General features: G+C 45.9%; 1 protein-coding gene across 1 annotated transcript in view; it reads left to right on the top strand.

Moving 5' to 3' along the window:
• The window catches only part of LOC115141730 (protein phosphatase 1L-like), a 59,866-nt gene extending 32,443 nt beyond the window's left edge, over nucleotides 1-27,423 (top strand). The window contains exons 2-4 of the mRNA XM_029680885.2: nucleotides 13,236-13,434; nucleotides 22,165-22,326; nucleotides 25,247-27,423. Of these exons, the coding sequence (XP_029536745.1) occupies nucleotides 13,236-13,434; nucleotides 22,165-22,326; nucleotides 25,247-25,596 (711 nt within the window). The 3' untranslated portion in view covers nucleotides 25,597-27,423. The remainder of the gene's footprint in view (nucleotides 1-13,235; nucleotides 13,435-22,164; nucleotides 22,327-25,246) is intronic.
• The last annotated feature ends 82 nt before the right edge of the window (nucleotides 27,424-27,505 follow it).

Genomic DNA, 27,505 nt, shown 5'->3' with positions numbered 1-27,505 from the left:
CTTATATTAAAGGGGCATTCCACCTCATTTCCACAACACGAACGGCAACTGAATGTAAACATTAAAGGGGTGTGTTTCAGTTTGGACCAAGACTTTGACAGGCAGAGGACACACGCACACAGAGGACACACACATTGGTGTTGGTAGGCATAAAGGAGAGATCAGGGGTTGATGGTAATCCCCAGGTCCTACTGACAGATGGGTCTAGTCGTAGTACTGTAGAAGCATTCCAGGACTGAAGCCTCGTTCCCTGGATCCCTCAACAGCCGGTCTGGATCAAAGACCCAGGATGAGGAGAGTTATTCCCAGAAGGTCAGACACAGCCAGCTGAACAACACCTAATGACTTCCAGTAACACTGGAGCTGGGATTGACTATAGACCTGCACCTACTGTGGTTTATTGGCTAAGCACTGGACCATGACCGCCCTGACTGTTGTGGTTAGGGTTCAGTCTCTGGCTTGTCTGTCGTCAGTCTGTCTGCACTGGGGTGCTTGCAGTGTTCGGGTGAACAGGGACAGAAATCAACAGAACAGTTTCACTCTTATTAAAACATCAAACAGCAGCGGTTTGCTTTGACGATATGTTGGGAAATATACAGACAATGCACTTTTTATATTCTTCTGAAACTGAGAGAGAGAGAGAGAGAGAGAGAGAGAGAGAGAGAGAGAGAGAGAGAGAGAGAGAGAGAGAGAGAGAGAGAGAGAGAGAGAGAGAGAGAGAGAGAGAGAGAGAGAGAGAGAGAGAGAGAGAGAGAGAGAGAGAGAGAGAGAGAGAGAGAGAGAGAGAGAGAGAGAGAGAGAGAGAGAGAGAGAGAGAGAGAGAGAGAGAGAGAGAGAGAGAGAGAGAGAGAGAGAGAGAGAGAGAGAGAGAGAGAGAGAGAGAGAGAGAGAGAGAGAGAGAGAGAGAGAGAGAGAGAGAGAGAGAGAGAGAGAGAGAGAGAACCAGTAAACTCATGAGTGTGGTTTATGCAGTTCTAATGGTTCGGGGGAGAGTGTAGGGCACTTATTACATTGCCACGGATGTTGGGTTTGAATGGTTTCTATATTTGGTACAATGACCCCCTCTTTCTCACATACGCACTCCCAGTTAAAACCTGTACTTGACGCAGTTTTGACACATGATGCTAGCCGAATGAAATTGGCTCTCACCGCTAGGCTAGCACTCTCCACTGCTAAGGACAGACCTCTGCAATGTCACTGTAAGGATATAGTTACAGTACGCTACACCTCTGCAGCAAACTAACCTATAGAGTTGCAGTACATTGTCACGGAGCCAGATACATATACAGGAGGAGTGGTGGTAAACATGGGCCTGTTGAGGTTGAACATCATGGCTTTTCCAGACATTTTTTAAAATTATTTATTTATTTCACCTTTTTATTTAACCAGGTAGGTTAGTTGAGAACAAGTTCTCATTTACAACTGTGACCTGGCCAAGACGAAGCAAAGCAGTGCGACACAAACAACACAGAGTTACACATGGAATAAACAAGCGTACAGTCAATAACACAGTGGGAAAAAATAAAGTCTATATACAGTGTGTGTAAATGGTGTGAGGAGGAAGGCAATAAATCGTCCATAGGAGCGAATAATTACAATTTAGCAGATTAACACGAGTGATAAATGAGCAGATGATGATGTGCAAGTAGAGATACTGGTGTGCAAAAGAGCAGAAAGTAAATAAAAACAGTAAGGGGATGAGGTAGGTAGATTGGGTGGGTTATTTACAGATGGACTATACAGCTGCTCAGATAGCTGATGTTTAAAGTTAGTGAGGGAAATATAAGTCTCCAGCTTCAACAATTTTGCAATTCATTCCAGTCACTGGCAGCGGAGAACTGGAAGGGAAGGCGGCCAAATGAGGTGTTGGCTTTGGGGGTGACCAGTGAGATATACCTGCTGGAGCACGTGCTGCGGGTAGGTGTTGTTTATCGTGAGCTGAGATAAGGCGGAGCTTTACCTAGCATAGACTTATAGATGACCTGGAGTCAGTGGGTCTGGCGATGAATATGTAGCGAGGGCCAGTCAACTAGAGTGTACAGGTTGTGTGCTTCAGGCTGGTTTTAGACCCCATCATAGCACTGAGGCTGCACTTGTGAAGGTGGTAAATGACCTTTTAATGACATCGTGCTCCTAGACCTTAGTGCTGCTTTTGATACCATCGATCACCACATTATTTTGGAGAGATTGGAAACCCAAATTGGTCTACACGGACAAGTTCTGGCCTGGTTTAGATCTTATCTGTCGGAAAGATATCAGTTTGTCTCTGTGAATGGCTTGTCCTCTGACAAATCAACTGTACATTTCGGTGTTTTAGGACCACTATTGTTTTCACTATATATTTTACCTCTTGGGGATGTCATTCGAAAACATAATATCCCATAATAACAAAATGAAAACAGGTTTTTTGTTTACATTTCTTACGTAAAAATCAGAAACTTTCTGTCCAAATGCAGAAAAATTAATCCATGCTTTTGTTACTTCTAGGTTAGACTACTGCAATGCTCTACTTTCCAGCTACCTGGACAAAGCACTAAATAAACTTCAGTTAGTGCTAAATACGGCTGCTAGAATCCTGACTAGAACCAAAAAATGTGATCATATTACTCCAGTGCTAGCCTCTCTACGCTGGCTTCCTGTCAAGGCAAGGGCTGATTTCAAGGTTTTGCTGCTAACCTACAAAGCATTACATGGGCTTGCTCCTACCTATCTCTCTGATTTGGTCCTGCCGGCCATACCTGACACGGACCGCTACGGTCACAAGACGCAGGCCTCCTAATTGTCCCTAGAATTTCTAAGCAAACAGCTGAGAGGAAGAACTTTCTCAGAGAGGACAACCATCTATGAAGGTCTTTGCCTAGAGTAGCCAGATGGACGCAAACCACTCTCAACCTTTAAGTCTTTAATGAAGACTCATCTCCTCAGTGGGTCATATGATTGAGTGTAGTCTGGTCCAGGAGTGTGAAGGTGAACTCAAAGGTTTGGAGCAATATCTCTTGCCCTTGCTGTCTCTGCCTGGCCGGTTCCCCTTTTCCACTGGGATTCTCTGCCTCTAACCCATTTACAGGGGCTGAGCCACTGGCTTACTGGTGCTCTTTCATGCCGTGCCTAGGAGGGGTGCGTCACTTGAGTGGGTTGAGTCACTGATGTGATCTTCCTGTCTGGGTTGGCACTCCTTGGCACCCCCTTGTCTCAGGATGGTAAGTTGATGGTTGAAGATATCCTCTAGTGGTGTGGGGGCTGTGCTTTGGCAAAGTGGGTGGAGTTATATCCTTCCTGTTTGGCCCTGTCAGCCCCATCATAGCATGGGGCTGCACTTGTGAAGGTGGTCCTGACCCCTTTAATGACTCAGCCTCCAGTATTTATGCTGCAGTAGTTTATGTGTCGGGGTGTAGCGGTATTTATTAGAGAGGGGGTAAACCCAAGATTTTGTCTACACGGACGTTCTGGCCTGGTTTAACCTTATGCCGAAAGGAAAAGAGTAGAATAGAGAGAGTACCACTACAAGACCCAACACATCAGCAGAAGAGACTGCCTAGAGTGTAGCCTGTTTACCAGATAGCCAGTGGAGAAAAAATGAATACACACCATAATAAAACCCACATCAAAGCACAAAAATAATCCAAACACGAATACTTCTACAATAATACTAATACTAATAATGGCAGAGCACTAAAGCAACTTCATACAAGAACGGCTAGCAGAATCATAGAACAAAAATTTGCAATAATATTATTTTCTAGTGGGCCTCTCTAGGCTTCCTGTCAGAGGGCTGATTTCAATGGGCTGTAACATCGACACAACAAAGGCCTTAAAAATGTCCACAGTCTTCTCTGCCACATGTCATTAGTACACCTCACCTCAATACAGTTCACATAACAATGCACAACTTTCAAGCAACCTCCCTTTTTACTAAAATGTCCATCAAAATACTTCTGGCAGGGCAATAATAGTCTCAGCCTTAATGAACTTCAAGGGGAAGTGCATTTGAAAAATAGAGAGTCTGTTGCAGGGTAAAGCACTGGAACGAGAGGGAAGAGAAATAGAGAGAAAAAGAGAAATCTTAGCTGTGGTCTTCAGGCCTGCCCCCTGACTTTCCGATGGTTTGTATGCCTCTAACCCATTTACAGGGGCTGAGCCATGGCTTACTGGTGCATGAATCCATGCCGTCCATAAGGGGCGTCCCAAACAAAAAACCACGATCACTGAAGCGATCTTCCGATGATTGAGTTAACTACTTTATAAACTACAAACGCTGAAAACAAACAAAACTTCTGCAGCACAGACACACAATCAAACTGTCGGGCCTGAGCTCCTCCCAAAGAGCTGAACGAACTCTCTTTATCGCCTCCTTCCTTACTGCTCATGCGCTCTTAAAGTGGCAGTGCACGGTGAAGGCTCCGAGCAGATTTCGCCACAGGGGGGCTAGGGTCAGTTTGTTATATCTGGAGTACTTCTCCTGTCTTATCCGGTGTCCTGTGTGAATTTAAGTATGCTCTCTCTAATTCTCTCTCTCGGAGGACCTGAGCCCTAGGACCATGCCTCAGGACTACCTGGCATGATGACTCCTTGCTGTCCCCAGTCCACCTGGCCGTGCTGCTGCTACAGTTTCAACTGTTCTGCCTGTGATTATTATTGTTTGACCATGCTGGTCATTTTTGAACATTTTAATATCTTGGCCATGTTCTGTTATAATCTCCACCCGGCACAGCCAGAAGAGGACTGGCCACTCCTCATAGCCTGGTTCCTCTCTAGGTTTCTTCCTAGGTTTTGGCCTTTCATGGGAGTTTTTCCTAGCCACCATGCTTCTACACCTGCATTGCTTGCTGTTTAGGGTTTTAGGCTGGTTTTCTGTACAGCACTTTGAGATATCAGCTGATGTACGAAGGGCTATAAAAATACATTTGATTTGATTCAGTTAAAGGCACATGACAGCCTGTTTGGAGTTTGTCAAAAAGGACTCTCAGACCATGGGGAAACAACATTCTCTGGTCTGATGAAACCAAGATTGAACTCTTTGGTCTGAATGCCAAATGTTATGTCTGGAGGAAAACTGGCACCATCCTTACGGTGAAGCATGGTGGTGGCAGCATCATGCTGTGGGGATGTTGTTCAATGGCAGGGACTGGGAGACTAGTCAGGCTTGAGGGAAAGATGACTGGAGCAAAGTACAGAGAGATTATTGATGAAAACCTGCTCCAGCGCACTCGGGACCTGCCTGGGGTGAAGGTTCACCTTCCAACAGGACAATGACCCAAAGCACACAGCCAAGACAACACAGGAGTGGCTTCGGGACAAGTCTCTGAATGTCCTTGAGTGGCCCAGCCAGAACCTGGACTTGAACCCGATCTAACATCTCTGGAGAGACCTGAAAAGAGCTGTGCAGCAATGCTCCAACCTGACCAAGCGTAAGAGGATTTGCAGAGAAGTATGGGAGTAATTCCCCAACTACAAGTGTGTCAAGCTTGTAGGGTCATACCCAAGAAGTCTTGAGGCTGTAATCGCTGCCAAAGAGGCTTCAACAAAGTACTGAGTCAAGGGTCTAAATACTTATGTAAATATGATATAAATTTGCAAACATTTCTAAATGTTTTTTGCGTTGTCGTTATGGGGTATTGTGTGTAGATTGAGGGGGAACCACCATTTTTAAAATCAATTTTAGAATAAGGCTGTAACGAAATGTGGAAAAAGTCAAGGGGTTTGAATACTTTCCTAATGTACTAAGTTTTTTTTTTTTTTTACCCCTTTTTCTCCCCATTTTCATGGTATCCAATTGTTTTTAGTAGCTACTATCTTGTCTCATCGCTACAACTCCCGTACGGGCTTGGGAGAGACGAAGGTTGAAAGTCATGCGTCCTCCGATACACAACCCAACCAAGCCGCACTGCTTCTTAACACAGCGCGCATCCAACCCGGAAGCCAGCCGCACCAATGTGTCGGAGGAAACACCGTGCTCCTGGCAACCTTGGTTAAGGCCCGCCACAGGAGTCGCTGGTGCGCGATGAGACAAGGACATCCCTACCGGCCAAGCCCTCCCTAACCCGGACGACGCTAGGCCAATTGTGCGTCGCCCCACGGACCTCCCGGTCGCGGCCGGTTACGACAGAGCCTGGGCGCGAACCCAGAGTCTCTGATGGTACAGCTGGCGCTGCAGTACAGCGCCCTTAACCGGGAGGCCCCTTGCACTGTAAGTTTGACAGTAGTTTACAACAAAGTACAGCTGCCTTTCTGTGTTCCACTCCTTCATGTTGGACAACATTGGCACTGGGTAGCTAAGAGGTGAGCTGAGACGAGTATCCCCCACATCTCTGTGTTCAATCAAAGATGGCCACAGACTCTTCCTCTGTAGCATTCTATCCTCATTGTCAGCCTGGCCTTTGACTCTTACTGATATCTGAATATCTCGCTCTCTGTCTCCTGTACAAATAGAGAATATTTTTTAATGATGTACTTCAGCAAAGCTAATCCACTACCTTCCTCTCGCTCCCTCTACTTCCCGCTCTCTCGTCCTCTCTTTGTACAAATGGAGGATGTATTTTAATGATGTACTTCAGTTATGCTAGTAAACTGCCCCCTCTCCCTTTCTCACTCTGTTGGAGAAACAGCAGTTCAAATCAGACAGACCCACCCCCCTCCTTATGAAAAAATAACTTTTCCCCCTTCCTTATCCATCATTAAACCTGGCAGTAGAGAAGCTGTTCAGTCCTCTGTCTTGCGGTCATTCTGTTCAGTCCCCCTCTCTCTTCCTCCCTCAGTCAGCCTGAAGAGACGTACAGTATATAGCTCTCCCTGGATCTAATAACCTCACTGTCTGATGGATGTCTATGGTAAAGAGATCTGTCTGTTATCATTGGATGAGTGTGGATGGGTTATGCATTTGGATTGGGCACGGAATATGGTGATGGTATGGGGGGCAGAGGGGATTTGCAAAGTGTACATGGGGGAGGTCTTCAGTGTTTGGATATTTAAGGGGAACTGTGTGTGTTCATGTGTGTAGGGAGGGGGAATCTCCTTGTAGAACAAAGCTGAAGAACACTGGGCATAGTCTTAGAGTGATTATCTTAATTTATCGAGGTTAGCTAGACAGCTATTTGTCGTCCTTAACGTAGGAGACACTGCTAGCTAGCCAACAGCTAGCCAACGTCCACCGAATAGAACTTCCTCACTCAACAACCCGGTCGCATTCCGCTTCGCTCCACAGGTAGTATCACATTTTCATTTCATTTCATTACAGTACAACGGTTTGATTTGTTTGATCGTAGCTAGCTACATAGCCGTCTTTGTATCAAAGATAATTGTGTAGTCTAGAGCGATTTTCTAGGTTAGCTAGCCAGCTATTGTCGTTCTTTTAACGCAACGTAACGTAATCAACACTGCTAGCTAGCCAGCTAGCCCCCGAATAGCAGCACTGTAGAAACTATCACACTCAACGGAACGACTTGATTAGTGTAGTGTCAACAACGCAGCCACTGCCAGCTAGCCTACAAAGTCAACAACGCAGCCACTGCCAGCTAGCCTACTTCAGCAGTACTGTATAATTTTAATCATTTTAGTCAATAAGATTCTTGCTACGTAAGCTTAACTTTCTGAACATTCGAGACGTGTAGTCCACTTGTCATTCCAATCTCCTTTGCATCAGCGTAGCCTCTTCTGTAGCCTGTCAACTATGTGTCTGTCTATCCCTGTTCTCTCCTCTCTGCACAGACCATACAAACGCTCCACACCGCGTGGCCGCGGCCACCCTAATCTGGTGGTCCCAGCGCGCACGACCCACGTGGAGTTCCAGGTCTCCGGTAGCCTCTGGAACTGCCGATCTGCGGCCAACAAGGCAGAGTTCATCTCAGCCTATGCCTCCCTCCAGTCCCTCGACTTCTTGGCACTGACGGAAACATGGATCACCACAGATAACACTGCTACTCCTACTGCTCTCTCTTCGTCCGCCCACGTGTTCTCGCACACCCCGAGAGCTTCTGGTCAGCGGGGTGGTGGCACCGGGATCCTCATCTCTCCCAAGTGGTCATTCTCTCTTTCTCCCGTTACCCATCTGTCTATCGCCTCCTTTGAATTCCATGCTGTCACAGTTACCAGCCCTTTCAAGCTTAACATCCTTATCATTTATCGCCCTCCAGGTTCCCTCGGAGAGTTCATCAATGAGCTTGATGCCTTGATAAGCTCCTTTCCTGAGGACGGCTCACCTCTCACAGTTCTGGGCGACTTTAACCTCCCCACGTCTACCTTTGACTCATTCCTCTCTGCCTCCTTCTTTCCACTCCTCTCCTCTTTGACCTCACTCTCTCACCTTCCCCCCTACTCACAAGGCAGGCAATACGCTCGACCTCATCTTTACTAGATGCTGTTCTTCCACTAACCTCATTGCAACTCCCTCCAAGTCTCCGACCACTACCTTGTATCCTTTTCCCTCTCGCTCTCATCCAACACTTCCCACACTGCCCCTACTGGATGGTATCGCGCCGTCCCAACCTTCGCTCTCTCTCCCCCGCTACTCTCTCCTCTTCCATCCTATCATCTCTTCCCTCTGCTCAAACCTTCTCCAACCTATCTCCTGATTCTGCCTCCTCAACCCTCCTCTCCTCCCTTTCTGCATCCTTTGACTCTCTATGTCCCCTATCCTCCAGGCCGGCTCGGTCCTCCCCTCCCGCTCCGTGGCTCGACGACTCATTGCGAGCTCACAGAACAGGGCTCCGGGCAGCCGAGCGAAAATGGAGGAAAACTCGCCTCCCTGCGGACCTGGCATCCTTTCACTCCCTCCTCTCTACATTTTCCTCTTCTGTCTCTGCTGCTAAAGCCACTTTCTACCACTCTAAATTCCAAGCATCTGCCTCTAACCCTAGGAAGCTCTTTGCCACCTTCTCCTCCCTCCTGAATCCTCCTCCCCCCCCCCTCCTCCCTCTCTGCAGATGACTTCGTCAACCATTTTGAAAAGAAGGTCGACGACATCCGATCCTCGTTTGCTAAGTCAAACGACACCGCTGGTTCTGCTCACACTGCCCTACCCTGTGCTCTGACCTCTTTCTCCCCTCTCTCCAGATGAAATCTCGCGTCTTGTGACGGCCGGTCGCCCAACAACCTGCCCGCTTGACCCTATCCCCTCCTCTCTTCTCCAGACCATTTCCGGAGACCTTCTCCCTTACCTCACCTCGCTCATCAACTCATCCCTGACCGCTGGCTACGTCCCTTCCGTCTTCAAGAGAGCGAGAGTTGCACCCCTTCTGAAAAAACCTACACTCGATCCCTCCGATGTCAACAACTACAGACCAGTATCCCTTCTTTCTTTTCTCTCCAAAACTCTTGAACGTGCCGTCCTTGGCCAGCTCTCCCGCTATCTCTCTCAGAATGACCTTCTTGATCCAAATCAGTCAGGTTTCAAGACTAGTCATTCAACTGAGACTGCTCTTCTCTGTATCACGGAGGCGCTCCGCACTGCTAAAGCTAACTCTCTCTCCTCTGCTCTCATCCTTCTAGACCTATCGGCTGCCTTCGATACTGTGAACCATCAGATCCTCCTCTCCACCCTCTCCGAGTTGGGCATCTCCGGCGCGGCCCTCGCTTGGATTGCGTCCTACCTGACAGGTCGCTCCTACCAGGTGGCGTGGCGAGAATCTGTCTCCTCACCACTGGCGTCCCCCAGGGCTCTGTTCTAGGCCCTCTCCTATTCTCGCTATACACCAAGTCACTTGGCTCTGTCATAACCTCACATGGTCTCTCCTATCATTGCTATGCAGACGACACATAATTAATCTTCTCCTTTCCCCCTTCTGATGACCAGGTGGCGAATCGCATCTCTGCATGTCTGGCAGACATATCAGTGTGGATGACGGATCACCACCTCAAGCTGAACCTCGGCAAGACGGAGCTGCTCTTCCTCCCGGGGAAGGACTGCCCGTTCCATGATCTCGCCATCACGGTTGACAACTCCATTGTGTCCTCCTCCCAGAGCGCTAAGAACCTTGGCGTGATCCTGGACAACACCCTGTCGTTCTCAACTAACATCAAGGCGGTGGCCCGTTCCTGTAGGTTCATGCTCTACAACATCCGCAGAGTACGACCCTGCCTCGCAAAGGAAGCGGCGCAGGTCCTAATCCAGGCACTTGCACAGGCCCTACACCCAAACAAGGGCACTGCGTTCATCCACCTCTGGCCTGCTCGCCTCCCTACCACTGAGGAAGTACAGTTCCCGCTCAGCCCAGTCAAAACTGTTCGCTGCTCTGGCCCCCCAATGGTGGAACAAACTCCCTCACGACGCCAGGACAGCGGAGTCAATCACCACCTTCCGGAGACACCTGAAACCCCACCTCTTTAAGGAATACCTAGGATAGGATAAAGTAATCATTCTCACCCCCCTTAAAAGATTTAGATGCACTATTGTAAAGTGGCTGTTCCACTGGATGTCATAAGGTGAACGCACCAATTTGTAAGTCGCTCTGGATAAGAGCGTCTGCTAAATGACTTAAATGTAAATGTAAATGCATACTCCCCTGTGTGAGGTGATAAATGTGTGTGTCTCATCAGGAGAGCATGTTTGCTGCCTTTCCATCTCTTTGCTGACAGACGCCTCTCTCCTATGATCTGCTGCGTTGTTGTTGCCTTGGTGAAGCATCGCCTCAAGGCCAACTCCCAATACATGGTCATTTTGCTCATTAGGCTAGGCTGTTGAGCCTTCTGCTACTGCCGTCCACCAATACATGGTCATTTTGCTCATTAGGCTAGGCTGTTGAGCCTTCTGCTACTGCCGTCCACCAATACATGGTCATTTTGCTCATTAGGCTAGGCTGTTGAGCCTTCTGCTACTGCCGTCCATGGCGTCTTTAAAAAATATAGATATTTTTTTTTACATTCAAAAACAAACGTATACATACGCACACAAACGACAACATCTCCTCTGCCCAGACCCGCATGCTCACCCCCCTCCCCCATCCCTAGTGCCTGCATTATTGTTTGCCACATGGCCTTAAACAGATTGGTACAATTTTTCTCGGTCGAACGTGCTATTTCAATAATTAAACATTAGATTTTTCAATTGTGTTAATTAATGACTTCCACGTTTTTGGTACAGATTTCTTTTCAAGGTGAGTGATGTCATTCTAACTGACAGACATGTAGAATGTTAGGAACTAAATAATTAAGAATACATAAAGTTAGGAACTAAATACTTAGGCAGTAAATTAGGAACTAAAGATTGTTAAGCATAATTAGAGCATACGTAGTCCTGAAACCCGACTGCCATCAGACGGTGTGGTAGAATGATGTAGTTTGTGGCTATTGAAACCCTCCAGTCAGCACGCACACTAGTTAGTCACTGTAATGATTAAGATGTCCCTGCAGCAGCAGAACTGTCGGCTGCTGGTGTCGTGCGTGCCCACACAGCAGATAACACCACTCTGCTCTCTCACACACACTCCTTTAACATCCTTCCATCATCCCTCCATCATCCCTCTCCCTCCATCATCCCTCCATCATCCCTCTCTCCATCCCTCTCTCATCCCTCCATCATCATCCCTCTCATCATCCCTCCATCATCCCTCTCTCCATCCCTCCATCATCCCTCTCATCCCTCTCTCCATCCCTCCATCATCCCTCCATCCCTCCATCCCTCCATCATCCCTCTCTCCATACTTCTGTCATCCCTTTATTCTTCTCTCTCCACAGACCTCCCTTCTGCTCTTCATCACTGGACACAGCAAATAACACAGCCCAGATAAGTCACACACACACTCTGTCTGTCCAAACCGTGACTGCTGCCCCTTCATCTGTTTCCCCACCACCCCACTTTCTCCTTTCAGGCGTCTGATCAGATCTGGGTAATCGTAGACACGTTGACATCCCAGTAGGTCTAAAGTAGTGTACTACATGTGGTGTTGATCAGTGTGCAGGCAGTGGGAGTAGGACAGGTCAGAGGGTGCAGTGGGAGTAGGACAGGTAAGAGTAGATCAGGGATCAGAGGCTGAGCTCTTAACAGGTGTCTAATCATCCACTCTGTTACTTAACAGGATAACTAAGACATATCCCTGTGTTGTTTCTTTGTTTGTTTGCTTATCCAAGCTTTAATGGCTGTGTTCACTCACTCATATACACACACTCACTGCTGCTCTTGGGATGTCTGAAAGGATGAATTGCCATTGTCAACCCAGACAGGCCTCGTAAGTCACAATAACAATGTTCCAAAGCAGCTATTCATGTGGTCATTACTGTCCCATCCTCCAGAAAGACTTATCTTTCTCTCTCTGACCTCTGTTTCTGATCCCTGTGGTCACTATGGTAACCACAGGAGGGAAGGAATGTCTGAGACTGTGTCAGATACGTCCCCATGCAGCTCCGAGAAAGGCCAGAGAAAGAGGCCTAGACGGCTATTCTACCCGTAGGCCTCTGCACCAAAGAGAACACAGAGGACTGAGGGGTTGTGGGAACAGCAGACAGAGGGGAAGGGGTCAGACACTGAGAGCAAGGGACATTCAGAGGGAGGGAGAGAGTCAGAGAGAGAGATGGTGAGGGAGAGTCAGAGAGAAAGTGAAGCGAGTTGAAATGTTTGGCAGGGGTTTCAGAATGATGAGGCTCAGGCACTGTCTGCGGCCCTTGACCTCGTATACAGACGCCAAGCCCCTTGATAATCAGCCAGGCCACAACATGGCTGAAACAAGGCTAGTGGATGGAAACATGGCGAGGCAATATAACAGGCCAAAAAACCCTCATTAGCTTACACTGCCATCTTTCTCTTTTGGCTCGGCTTGAATCTCTCTCTCTCTCTCTCTCGCTCTCTGGCATGTTTCAGGAAAGGAGTTGAGAAACAAGCCAATCTTTTTGCTGGGAAGCGTTGCATATTTGCCCGTAAAAGGGTGTGCAGTGCCGTTATCATCTGGCTGAAATGGATAGGGGAGGGTTGAGTTTCTCTTGCTCAGCTGTATTCCACAGCGGAGGGAGGGGAAGCGTGTTTGGCTAGTGGTGTAGTTTCTCCCCCTCATCTCTGGCTTTTTATCTCCTGCTTTATCTGGGTTTCAGCAAGGAACGAAGGACAGCCAGGTCACCGCTACTGTAGCCTCTGTCTTCTCCCCCAAGTGTGTGTGTGTGTGTGCTCGCATGCACTGTAGTCACACAAAAAGTTTGATGCTGCAAGGCAGAGCTGTTGAACATCACTTGGCTTACAGTTTACACCATACTTAACTCTGACTTCAGTTTAGCCAGCTCACTGTAGCCCTCTCTCCCCTCCCTCTTCCTCCCAGGCGGCGGCTGACTTCGCCAAGGCCCATCTGTCTGAGGCGTTGCGTCAGCAGCTCCTGAGCTACGACCGAGAGAAGGAGAAAGAGAAGGATGAGAAGGAGCGCAGCGATGGTCTGTCCTATCCCTCCATTCTGGAGCAGCAGATCCTGGCTCTGGACAGGGACATGTTGGACAAGCTGTCAGCCGTCTACAACGAAGCAGGTCAGAGGGCAGGGCAGCCAGGGGTTAAAGGTCACAGCCACACCTCTGTGGGCAGACAGCTGCCCCTAGCCACTAATCTAGCAAATGTTTATACCTTAATCCTGAATTTAACCATTCAAGGGAATTATTTTAATTATTTCACACAAACTTCACACAGAAATAGAATGACTAGGCTAGAATATGTAGAGTTGACTTAGCTTTTAGTTGGATGCGTCAGTCTTGAGATCCGTGTTCTACAGTGACCGCAATTCTTTGTTTTGGATTGATTGCACTCATTTCTGCATGCTTAAATAGTGTTGTCTAACACGTAGGCTGTGAAAAATGCACAAATGATGGCTCTGGTATGTTTGGGGACAGGGCAGAGAGTTTGTTGAAAGAGCTGTGGTGTTTGTGACAGTTAGAGCTAGTGGAAATGAAGTCTGTATAAATAGCTGTGGTTCAAGGGTGTGTGTTTGTGCGTGCATTTGTGCGTGTTTGTGTGTGTGTGTGTGTGTGCGTGCGTGCACGTAAGTGTATGCATTAGTTTTTGTGTACATGGGTGGGGTAGGCTAGGTGCAGACATGGGTGTCTCTTGGACTCTTCTAAGGAAGGATCCCATTACTCGTGCAATGTTTGCTCACATGGGGTTGCCCATTCCTACTCTTGTTGTTGTTGTAGGAGCCCTAAATTTCGTCTTGCATAGAGTTCCTGAGTTGTTCACGGTCGTTTACAGTGGGCTCAGGCCCTGGCCGTGCTGCTTATTCAGCTATTAAAATACAGCTTTATCTTCATCAGACATGTAGCAATTATCTCTTCTGATTCCAAAGAGAAAAGAGGGATCGAGATGGTGCCCACGCTGCCTCTCCTCAGGGGGGCTTGGCAGATACAGGGCCTTCAGAAAGTATTCATATACCCTTGACTTATTCTACATTTTTGTTAAAGCCTGAATTCAAAATGGATGTTTTTACCCCATAATGACAAAGTGAAAACATGTTGTTTTTTCTTTTATTGCAAATTTATTAGAAATGAAATGGGAAAATATCTCATTTACGTAAGTATTCACAACCCCGACTAAATACATTGTAGAAGCGCATTGAGAGTCTTTCCAGGTAAGTCTCTAAGAGCTTTCTACACCTGGATTGTGCAATATTTGCCCATTTATTCTTTAAAAATCCTTCAAGCTGTGTCATTGGTTGTTGATCATTGCTAGACAACTATTTTCAGGTTTTGCCCTAGATTTTTGAGCAGATTTAAGTCAACTGTAACTCGGCCACTCAGGAACATTCCCTGTCTTCTTGGTAAGAAACTCCAGTGTAGATATGGCCTTGTGTTTTAGGTTATTGTGCAGCTGAAAGGTGAATTCATCTCCCAGTGTCTGGTGGAAAGCAGACAACCAGGTTTTCCTCTAAGATTTTGCTTGTGCTAAGCTCTATTCTGTTTACATTTACATTTAAGTCATTTAGCAGACGCTCTTATCCAGAGCGACTTACAAATTGGTGCTTTCACCTTAAGACATCCAGTGGAACAGCCACTTTACAATAGTGCATCTAAATCTTTTAAGGGGGTGAGAAGGATTACTTTATCCTATCCTAGGTATTCCTTAAAGAGGTGGGGTTTCAGGTGTCTCCGGAAGGTGGTGATTGACTCCGCTGTCCTGGCGTCGTGAGGGAGTTTGTTCCACCATTGGGGGGCCAGAGCAGCGAACAGTTTTGACTGGGCTGAGCGGGAACTGTACTTCCTCAGTGGTAGGGAGGCGAGCAGGCCAGAGGTGGATGAACGCAGTGCCCTTGTTTGGGTGTAGGGCCTGATCAGAGCCTGGAGGTACTGAGGTGCCGTTCCCCTCACAGCTCCGTAGGCAAGCACCATGGTCTTGTAGCGGATGCGAGCTTCAACTGGAAGCCAGTGGAGAGAGCGGAGGAGCGGGGTGACGTGAGAGAACTTGGGAAGGTTGAACACCAGACGGGCTGCGGCGTTCTGGATGAGTTGTAGGGGTTTAATGGCACAGGCAGGGAGCCCAGCCAACAGCGAGTTGCAGTAATCCAGACGGGAGATGACAAGTGCCTGGATTAGGACCTGCGCTGCTTCCTGTGTGAGGCAGGGTCGTACTCTGCGGATGTTGTAGAGCATGAACCTACAGGAACCTACATAATGACATCCCAATACCCCATAATGACATCTCAATACCCCATAATGACATCTCAATACCCCATAATGACATCTCAATACCCCATAATGACATCACAATACCCCATAATGACATCACAATACCCCATTCCTCTCTGCAGATCCTCTCAAGCTCTGTCAGGTTGGATGGGGAGCGTCGCTGCACAGCTATTTTCAGAGATGTTCGATCGGGTTCAAGTCCGGGCTCTGGCTGGGCCACTCAAGGACATTCGGAGACTTGTCCCAAAGCCACTCTTGCATTGTCTTGGCTGTGTGCTTAGCGTAGTTGTCCTTCCCCCCCAGGCGGTGGTCCTGAGCGCTCTGGAGCAGGTTTTCATCAAGGATCTTTCTGTACTTTGCTCCATTAATCTTTCTCTCGATCCTGACTAGTCTCCCAGTCTCTGCCGCTGACAAACATCCCCACAGCATGATGCTGCCACCACCATGCTTCACCGTAGGGATGGTGCCAGGTTTCCTCTAGACATGATGCTGCCACCACCATGCTTCACCGTAGGGATGGTGCGAGGTTTCCTCTAGACGTGACACACTGCATTCAGGCCACAGAGTTCAATCTTGGTTTCATCAGATCAGAGAATCTTGTATCTCATGGTCTGAGGGTCCTTTAGGTGCCTTTTGGAAAACTCCAAGCAGGCTGTGCCTTTTACTGAAGAGTGGCTTCCATCTGGCCACTCCACCAGAAAGGCCTGATTGGTGGAGTGCTGCAGAGATGATTGTCCTTCTGGAAGGCTCTCCCATCTCCACAGAGGAACTCTGGGGCCCTGTCAGAGTGACCCTTGGGTTCTTGGTCTCCTCCCTGACCTGGCCCTTCTGATAAGGCTCTCCCATCTCCACAGAGGAACTCTGGGGCCCTGTCAGAGTGACCCTTGGGTTCTTGTTCTCCTCCCTGACCTGGCCCTTCTGGAAGGCTCTCCCATCTCCACAGAGGAACTCTGGGGCCCTGTCAGAGTGACCCTTGGGTTCTTGGTCTCCTCCCTGACCAAGGCCCTTTTACCCCGGTTGCTCAGTTTGGCCAGGCGGCCAGCTCTAGGAAGAGTCTTGGTGGTTCCAAACGTGTTCCATTTAAGAATGATGGAGACCACTGTGTTCTTGGGGACCTTCAATGCTGCAGAATGATGGAGACCACTGTGTTCTTGGGGACCCTTCAATGCTGCAGAATGATGGAGGCCACTGTGTTCTTGGGGACCCTTCAATGCTGCAGAATGATGGAGACCACTGTGTTCTTGGGGACTTTCCAATGCTCCTGACATTTTTTGGTACACTATCCCAGATTGGTGCCTCGACACAATCCTGTCTCTGAGCTCAACAGACAATTCCTTCAACCGAATGGCTTGGTTTCAGTTCTGACATGCAGTGGGACCTTATATAGACAAGTGTGTACTTTTCCAAATAATGTTCAATCAATTGAATTTAACACAAGTGGACTCCAATCAAGTTGTAGAAACGTCTCAAGGATGATCAATGGAAACAGGACGCACCTGAGCTCAATTTCGAGTCTCATAGCAAAAGGGTCTGAATACTTATGTAAATAAGGTATTTCTGTTTTTTTATTTTCATAAATTAGCAAACATTTCTAAAAACCTGTTTTTGCTTTGTCATTATGGGGTATTGTGTAGATTGATGAGGAAAACAATGTAATTTAATCCATTTTAGAATAAGGCTGTAATGCAACAAAATGTTGAAAAAGTGAAGGGGTCTGAACACCCTCCAAATGCTTTGTACATAGCAACATGTTTATTTTATGTCCTGAAAAACTCTCCAGTTCTTAACGATTACAAGCATACCCATAACATGATGCAGCCACCACTATGCTTGAAAATATGGAGAGTGGTACCCAGGAATGTGTTGTATTGGATTTGCCCAAAACACCACCATCTACCAATATGTGCCCTTCTTTGCTAAGAATTGGAAAGCCTCCCTGGTCTTTGGTTGAATCTGTTTAAAATTCACTGCTTGACTGAGGGACCTTACAATTATCTGTATGTGTGGGGTACAGCGATGAAGTAGTCATTCAAAAAGTCCATGCAACTTATTAAACAAATTTGTATTCTTGAACTTATTCATACTTACCATAAAGGGGTCGAATACTTATTGATTTGAGACATTTCAGCTTTTCCTTTAAAATAAAATAATAATTTGTAAAAATGTCTAAAAACATAATTTCACTGTGTGTGTGTGTGGGGGGGGGGACAAAAGAAATCGCAAATGTATCAATTTAAATTCAGGCTGAAACACAACAAAATGTGTAAAAGTCAAGGGGTGTGAATATCTCTGAAAGCCTTGTACATAGGGTGAGAGGGTATAGAGTTACATAAAAGGGAAAGAGGACAAAAAGAGAACAAAAGGCTGGACAGAGCGACAAAGGGCCAGTGTATGGAAAGGCGAGAAAAAGATGTGAGGTTGGGGGAGAAAGCGAGAGAAGAGGGTGTTAGCCAAGGGACAAAAATAGGGATGAGACAGTGATATGATGAAGAGATGACAGAAGGTGATACTGAAAGGGGAAGGGTGTAGTCCTGAACTCCTAGAGAGGGAAGGAGCGAGAGATTGAGCTCCATCCGTCTTCACCTCCACCCACACTCATCTAGCACCTACAGGACCAAAGAGCAGTGGGAGGGAAAGCCTTGAGGGAGAGAGCGTGGGGAGAGAAGTTGTCACCACAGATGCACTGATGGTTTATTCAGAATGTAGGGAAGAGAAAAGAGAGCTAAAATATTCATGATAAGCTGGCGGTAAAGACTCCCTTCACACACTGCGATTTCAGGAATGCAGCACACGGAATGTCTCTGCCTCTCCACGCATTCCTGATCCTGACATTCTACCTTAATGTTCAGAGTGGGAGGTGGAGAAAGAGGGAGAGTCCGAGAGAGAGGAAGAGAACAAACTAGTAAGAGATTGAGAGGGAGGGTGTCTATGGAATATTTACATAACAAAAATATAAACACAAATATACAAAAATATAAACGCAACATGCAACCGTTTCAAAGATTTTTACATGACTTGGAATGCAGATATGCATTTGTTGGTCACAGATACCTTAAAACAAATGGGCCACACATTGGGCCTCAGGATATCATCCCAGTATTTCTATGCATTCAAATTGACATTTGCTAAAATGCGATTGTGTTCATTGTCCGTAGCTAATGTCTGCCCATACCATAACCCCACCGCCACCATGGGTTTGTCACAATGTTGACAAACCACTCGCCGACATACACATGGTCCTCGGTTGTGAGGCAGGTTGGACGTACTGCCATATTCTCTAAAACGACGTCGGAGGCAGCTTATGGTAGAGAAATTAACATTAAATTCTCTGGCAAGAGATCATGCTGTTTAATTAGCTTCTTGATATGCCACACCTGTCAGGTGGATGGATTATCTTGGCAAAGGAGAAATGCTCACTAACAGGGATGTAAACTAATTTATTTGAGAAAAAAACATTTGAGAAAAGCTTTTTGTGTGTATGGAACATTTCTGTAATATTTTATTTCAGCTCATGAAACATGGGAAGAACACTTTACATGTTGCGTTTATATTTTTGTTCAGTGTTATTCTTTGCATGTTTTATTATGAGGTGGAGAGTGCGGGTGGGAGAGAGCGATGGAGTGTTCCTTGTAGAGTGTACAGAACACTATAGTAGTTTATTCACAGCACAGAACCTCACATGACTCAGATGAGTGTGTAATTGAATGAGTGGCTGGTATAAAAGGGCCATTCAAGCTGTCAGTCACATTCTACCGGAGGTCATGTGACACCCTGATTGGAAAAGTAGAATGGACCGGTGTTGAACCCGAGACCATAAGTTAACTCACGTGCTGGGGGCGGCAGTTTACTTTTTTTAAAGGTACTTCCAGGCAAGGTTACTCCTCCTGCTACGTGCCCACTTAGCGAAGGCACTAACGCTGTTAAACTAATTTACATTTGAGTAAATGACTATCGCCCCGTAGCACTCACTTCCGTCATCATGAAGTGCTTTGAGAGCAAAGCACTTCATGATGACGGAAGTGAGTTCTACGGGCGATAGTTGTTTAGCTCAGTTACCTTAGCTTTCTTGGGAACAGGAACTATGGTGGCCCTCTTGAAGCATGTGGGAACAGCAGACTGGGATAGGGATTGATTTTGTCCGTAAACACACCAGCCAGCTGGTCTGAGCATGCTCAGGAGGACGTGGCTAGGGATGCCGTCTGGGCCGGCAGCCTTGCGAGGGTTAACACGTTTAACTGTTTTACTCACGTTGGCTGCGGTGAAGGAGAGTATGCAGGTTTTGGTAGCGGGCTGTGTCGTTGGCACTGTTTTGTCCTCAAAGTGAGCGAAGACGTTGTTTAGTTTGTCTTGGAGCAAGACATCAGGGTCCGCGACGGGGCTGGTTTTCTTTTTGTTGTCTTTGCTTAACTGTAGACCCTGCCACATTCCTCTCGTGTCTGAGCCGTTGAACTGCGACTCTACTTTGCCTCTAAAATGATTGCCTTGCGGAGGGAATAGCAACACTGTTTATATTCGGTCATGTTTCCTGGTTGCCTTGCCCTGATTTTAAAACAGTGGTTCACACTTTCAGTTTTGCGCGAATGCTGCCATCAATACACGGTTTCTGGTTGGGGAAGGTTTTAATAGTCGCTGTTGGTACAACATCACTGATGCACTTGCTAATAAACTCGTATTGAATCAGCGTGTACCTCAATGTTGTTGTTCGACGCAATCTGGAACATATCCCAGTCCACGTGATTGAAGCAATCTTGAAGCATGGAATCAGATTGGTCGGACCAGCGTTGAACAGACCTGATCACGGTTTCCTGTTTTTAGTTTCTGTCTATAGGCTGGAAGCAACAACATGGAGTCGTGGTCAGATTTTCCGAAAGGAGGGTGAGGGATGGCTTTGTATGCGTCGCGGAAGTTAGAGTAACAATGATCAAGAATTTTCCCAGGACCGGTCGCGCATTCGATATGCTGATAAAATTTAGGGAGCCTTGTTTTCAGATTAGCCTTGTTAAAATCCCCAGCTACAATAAATGCAGCCTCAGAGGATGTATGGGGAAGCCATATTATTTTTAATTTTTTTAAGTGGGTAGACAATGTCATGCGCACACACTAAAGTAGACTATTTGGAGAAGTTGACGTGCCCAGGCCATAACTAATGCTCAGCAAAAAGAGATCGGAACATGGTAGAGCCTAGCTAATTGAAGAAGCGAGCTAGCCTAGGTTTGTTAGGTCAATTGAAGACGTGAACTAGCGCAGATATGCTAGGCTAATTGGAGAAGTCAGCCTGTGTAGGTATCCTTGGCAAATTGAAGAAGTGAACTAGCGAAGGTATGCTAGGCTAATTTGGAGAAGTCAGTCTGTGTAGATATGCTAGGTTTAATTGGAGTTGTGGATGTGCACAGGGTAAAGTTTAGCTAATCAGAGAGTGCTATGTCTGTGCTAGGATGATAGTTTCAATGGAGAAGGGTAGGTGTGTGTCTGTGCGGCTCGTGAAGCTAATTGGGGAAGGGTGCGCTTGCAGGGCAGTGCAGCCCATTTTCTCCATCACCACGGGAACCTGATAAAAATAATTAGCTGGACGGCATGGGACAGAGGTGCCAGCTGAACACCGGAGCAGGAGAGGATTAGGCACACACAGAGATGAAAAGATAGAATAGCTAACTTTTTGTCTCCCACCTTCCCTTGTTTCTTCTGTCACTCTTGTGTGTGTGTGTGTGTGTGTGTCGGTTTTCTCAGTTTGTTTTGTCATTTTCCCCTCACTCAAAGCTATACATGGGAATAATAAAATCACTGTCCTGCTGAGAAGTAATCTAACTTTCCCCTCACTCTTTCTCTCCTTCCCCTTTTATTCACCATCTCTCTCTCTGCATCTCACCCCATTTTTCTCTCTTCCCACTTTATTTCTTGGTCAGCTTCAGGCGGATCTGTGCATCTTTGCTGCTAAATGATTGAAGTGAATGAAAAAACACATCACCAGGGAGCTGGACCTGTTTAATTTCCTCACTAAGCCCTCAAACTGCAGAGTATATCACAATCATAAGTATGGACATGCGAGGTGGAAACTAAAGGCAGGTTCAGTTCATTCGATGAAATGGACCTCCCCTCATTCACTCTCTCTGCCATTCCCAAAGCCTCTCTCCTCCTTGGGGTGGTCGAGTCAGACGTCCCCATCCCCCCCAATGTTCTGAGTTGTGTGGTGTGCAAACAGACAGATGGTCAAACAGACTGTTCTGTTCCCACTGCAGGGCCTTGGATCTCAGACAATGGGATTCAGTCTCAGCCCAGAGACTGGGAAACCAAACAAAGAAGGGAAAGGGAGAAGACAAGTAGAAGAGGACAAGCAGAACCTATATAGATCACGTGTCAAACTCGTTCCACGGAGGGCCGAGTGTCTGTGGGTTTTCGCTCCTCCCTTTTACTTTGTTTGTTGAACTAAGGTCACTGATTAGAGGAACTTCCCTCACCTGGTTGGAATGAGGTTGACGCCCCTGCTATAGTGTGTCTTTGGCAGTCTTTGACAATAGGATGTTGAAGTTCTATTCTAGACCAACATGGAAGTATTATTTTTCTCCTCCTCTTCTATCCTGCCTCTCTCAGGTACCACATGTCTGGTGGCTCTGCTGTCTGATAAAGAGTTGACGGTGGCGAACGTTGGCGACTCGCGCGGAGTCCTCTGTGACAAAGACGGCAACGCCATCGCCCTGTCACATGATCACAAGCCCTACCAGCTCAAAGAACGCAAGAGGATCAAGAAAGCTGGTAAGCAAAAGAACATGCCTTAATAACTGGTTTAGGATCAGTTCTCTCCAACACTAGCCCTGATCTTAAACATTATAGATGAAACGACACAACTATCCCTGGTTCAGCTGTTATATTGTAGCTATACTGAGGTGTAAACACCAAGCCTCTGCCAAATTAAGATTTTTAAAAATTATAATCAGGAACAGTATCATGACTATTCGCACGACCTTGATCTCAGATTATTATCTTAATGTTTCCTTGATTTCATTATAGCTCTAACCACAGGTAGCCTAGTGGTTAGAGCGATGGGCCAGTAATCGAAAGGTTGGTGGAACGAATCCCCGAGCTGACAAGGTAAAAACTCTGTCATTCTGCCCCTGAACAAGGCAGTTAACCCACTGTTTCCAGGCCGTCATTGTAAATAAGAATTTGTTCAAAACTGACTTGCCTAGTTAAATAAAGGTTACATTTTTTTTTATATATACAGTGGGGCAAAAAAAGTATTTAGTCAGCCACCAATTGTGCAAGTTCTCCCACTTAAAAAGATGAGAGGCCTGTAATTTTCATCATAGGTACACTTCAACTATGACAGACAAAATGAGGGAAAAAAACAGAAAATCACATTGTAGGATTTTTAATGAATTTATTTGCAAATTATGGTGGAAAATAAGTATTTGGTCACCTACAAACAAGCAAGATTTCTGGCTCTCACAGACCTGTAACTTCTTCTTTAAGAGGCTCCTCTGTCCTCCACTCGTTACCTGTATTAATGGCACCTGTTTGAAGTTGTTATCAGTATAAAAGACACCTGTCCACAACCTCAAACAGTCACACTCCAAACTCCACTATGGCCAAGACCAAAGAGCTGTCAAAGGACACCAGAAACAAAATTGTAGACCTGCACCAGGCTGGGAAGACTGAATCTGTAATAGGTAAGCAGCTTGGTTTGAAGAAATCAACTGTGGGAGCAATTATTAGGAAATGGAAGACATACAAGACCACTGATAATCTCCCTCGAACTGGGGCTCCACGCAAGATCTCACCCCGTGGGGTCAAAATGATCACAAGAACGGTGAGCAAAAATCCCAGAACCACACGAGGGGACCTAGTGAATGACCTGCAGAGAGCTGGGACCAAAGTAACAAAGCCTACCATAAGTAACACACTACGCCGCCAGGGACTCAAATCCTGCAGTGCCAGACGTGTCCCCCTGCTTAAGCCAGTACATGTCCAGGCCCGTCTGAAGTTTGCTAGAGAGCATTTGGATGATCCAGAAGAAGATTGGGAGAATGTCATATGGTCAGATGAAACCAAAATACAACTTTTTGGTAAAAACTCAACTCGTCATATTTGGAGGACAAAGAATGCTGAGTTGCATCCAAAGAACACCATACCTACTGTGAAGCATGGGGGTGGAAACATCATGCTTTGGGGCTGTTTTTCTGCAAAGGGACCAGGACGACTGATCCGTGTAAAGGAAAGAATGAATGGGGCCATGTATCGTGAGATTTTGAGTGAAAACCTCCTTCCATCAGCAAGGGCATTGGAGATGAAACGTGGCTGGGTCTTTCAGCATGACAATGATCCCAAACACACCGCCCGGGCAACGAAGGAGTGGCTTCGTAAGAAGCATTTCAAGGTCCCGGAGTGGCCTAGCCAGTCTCCAGATCTCAACCCCATAGAAAATCTTTGGAGGGAGTTGAAAGTCTGTGTTGCCCAGCAACAGCCCCAAAACATCACTGCTCTAGAGGATATCTGCATGGAGGAATGGGCCAAAATACCAGCAACAGTGTGTGAAAACCTTGTGAAGACTTACAGAAAACGTTTGACCTCTGTCATTGCCAACAAAGGGTATTGACCAAATACTTATTTTCCATCATAATTTGCAAATAAATTCATTAAAAATCCTACAATGTGATTTTCTGGATTTTTTTCCCTCATTTTGTCTGTCATAGTTGATTTGTACCCATGATGACAATTACAGGCCTCTCTCATCTTTTTAAGTGGGAGAACTTGCACAATTGGTGGCTGACTAAATACTTTTTTGACCCACTGTATATGAGATCAGGGGAGCCAGTGAGTGAGGAATGGAATGCACTCCATGAAAGCCCCCAAAATGTCTACAGAGCCCATTAGCCTGTGATGTAATTATCATTTTTAAACTGTTTCATATTCTCCTTTATGTGAATGTGATTTTGATTAAATTTAGCCTTCAGTCAGATGAGTAACAAGTCAAGTAGGACACTACTCTTATTGATGGCTGTCCATAGCTCACCATCTACAGGTTGCTGTGGGTAGTGGAGCTCCAAATAAGTAATGACAGCAAATTACACACAAACTGGGTAAGCTAGTTGGCTAGCGGTTTCCAATAACTGACTTAAATAACTGTGTCAGTGGTCATATGTTCACACCAGCTGCCATGACTGTCTACATCTGTTCTGTCATTATTATGACAGGGCTATTTATATAGCCATTATGATGCAGGGTTCAAGTTCAGGGTAACCCCGTTTCCCTCCCGTTGAGTATGGCTTCCAAGTAAAGCCTTTTATCCAGTGTGTTACTCTGATTCCTCTTCATGGGTAATTATCTGATGCTCTGGCAGTGGGAGAGAATACAAACATACAGAAACACGCAGGCAGGGTTGCGCAGACCTCTGTGTGTACTGTTTATTGTTCTGCTTTACTTCAGTATGTGAACTGTCCAATAGAAACCATTCTGTCAGTGAAAAGATGTTAAACCAAAGAAACGTTTGGTGCGCTGATCCATAGATTTAAAAAAATCACCCTCAAAGGCTTGATACTGTTGTTGATAAAGATTCATGGATCTGCTCATGAGCTTAGGAACACAATGCATTTTATCTCTTCATCCCATCTGCTGTTACTAAAAGCCATCGGTTTCTCCTCTCTTGTCCTCTCTCTCCCCATCCTCCCCCCTCCAGGTGGCTTCATCAGTTTCAACGGTTCGTGGCGTGTTCAGGGCATCCTGGCCATGTCTCGCTCGCTGGGCGACTACCCTCTGAAGAACCTGAATGTGGTCATCCCTGACCCTGACATCATGACCTTTGACCTAGATAAGCTGCAGCCAGAGTTTATGATCCTAGCATCAGACGGGCTGTGGGATGCGTTCAGCAACGAGGAGGCCATTCGCTTCATCAAAGAGCGTCTCGACGAACCCCACTTTGGCGCCAAGAGCATCGTCCTGCAGTCTTTCTACCGCGGGTGCCCAGACAACATAACTGTCATGGTGGTCAAGTTTAAAGGTGCCGGTGGCAAGGCCACAGAGCAGTAGACCTACTGATGCATCCAAACGAGAGATCTATATTATATATGTACTGTATGTATATGCACAGGTTTAAGAGAAAAGACAAAACAAGCCCGCAGTTTTTGGAGCGAGAACTGTTTGTATCGAAGATATTTACAGAAATTAGCCGTTCACCACCATAATGCAAACACTAAAACGAACACTTTAAAATTCACTCAGTCCGACAGTCACTTTTTCCCCCCCCTTCAATCTACATAACGTGTCATTTCTGTTTTTAGTTTTTTTAAAGCAGTCATATCCTCCAGGCCCTATACTGAGTCACTGTTTTGCATAAGAGGTACACTGAGATATTGACATCATTTGAAGTCGAGGCAGTAATTTGTACATCTCTGAGAGAACCTTTATCAGCAGATGTCTCATCTGATTGGTGCTTACATACATCAGAGCACCTGTAACTGGGCACCTGTTTGGTTAGCCGGAGGGGCTAAATAGTTTGTATGTTTTAAAGAGAGCTGAGACTAGACCAACTTAACTGTGTTCTCTTCTGTTTTGTCTGGCATGGCCTATTTTTGGGGAGGGCCAATTAAACAGACAATGTGACTGATTGGATTTAAATGGCATTAGGAGATACGTACATGCTCTGCAGTCCTAATCAATGGACTGCTGCATGCGTGAGTGCATCATATCAAATGAGTCTTATAGAAATCACATTCAGTTTGATGATTCACTGTCCCCCCTTGATTTCTAATGTTCTGTCATTCTAAACATTCCATCTTGTTTGTCGGCTCCATAGACCTTAAAACCAGTCAGCTCCCGATCTCCATGTTGATTTTTGACCTGCAGTTGAGTACCCCCCCCCCCCCCAAATGGCTGCACTGAAAATTGCAATTGTATTTTGAAGTTCTGAAGTTCATTGGTACTAAATATAATATTCCTTTCCTCATTCATGCAAACTACTAATGATATCATGTATGCCTGTCTGTCAACAACAATCTGTGTATAACCCTCTGCCCAGAATGCATTTCAATAACTCTAATCCCAGAGTTAACCCTGATCTAGGAATGAGTGGCACTTTTGACAAAAGTTGCACAAATGTTTGCGCCATGCTGTTATTGTGATGTCAGTCTTTTTGAATGAAGTATACAAATACATTTTCACAGGCGCGATGGCATTGTACTGTTTGAATAGTCTATACGTCTTTTATTCTTATCATTGGCAGCCGATTGTCTTTCTGAAGTTGGGTTTAGTTCTATGGTCTCATGCTCCCTCTACATCAGGGTTCTCTGGGGTGGGAGAGTACACAATAAAAAGACCCATGTCACTGCCTGTCATATTGTACAGTTAACTTTTTAAGTTTTTCTGTCAACTGACGGACTCAACGTAATATGAAGCCTTTGAATGAAATATGTACTTGTTGCCTTATTTTTTTAAATACACATTTCCTCATTTGTTGCCAAAACGAACTCCTTGGTTTCTAATTTAACGTTTGACATTACATTCACATCGCATGTAGATATCATCTGTCACGTATATAATACCATCACAGATGTCTCCATGAGACAAGGAAGTGTAACATGAATGTACATGCTGTTCCCATGTTATCCTCCCCCTCCACATCTGCAATGAAGAAAGCAATGCACCAACTCTTTGGTAGATTAACAAAAGCAGTATGTACTAGACTAGAATGTTTTTATGTGCTTTTTCAGTTGTACATTCTTCCAAAATAATGTATGTTACAGAATGTTTGTGGACTTTGTATTTGTTTTTGTTGAATTTAAGAAACTGTAAAAAATAAATCTGTGAATTTTAAGAAAATCAAACGGATGATAACAATAAAAGGATTAATGATCATAATTGTCTTTCGTCTTCATTCATGGGAGAAAAAAACTGATTTTGATTTTGAGAGATCTGCAAATACATATTTCAATGACCATGC

This window comes from Oncorhynchus nerka, linkage group LG14, assembly GCF_034236695.1.
Source record: "Oncorhynchus nerka isolate Pitt River linkage group LG14, Oner_Uvic_2.0, whole genome shotgun sequence".
NCBI lineage: Eukaryota > Metazoa > Chordata > Actinopteri > Salmoniformes > Salmonidae > Oncorhynchus > Oncorhynchus nerka.
The sequence above is the reverse complement of the archived record's forward strand: the minus strand, read 5'-3'. Positions and strand labels throughout refer to the sequence as shown.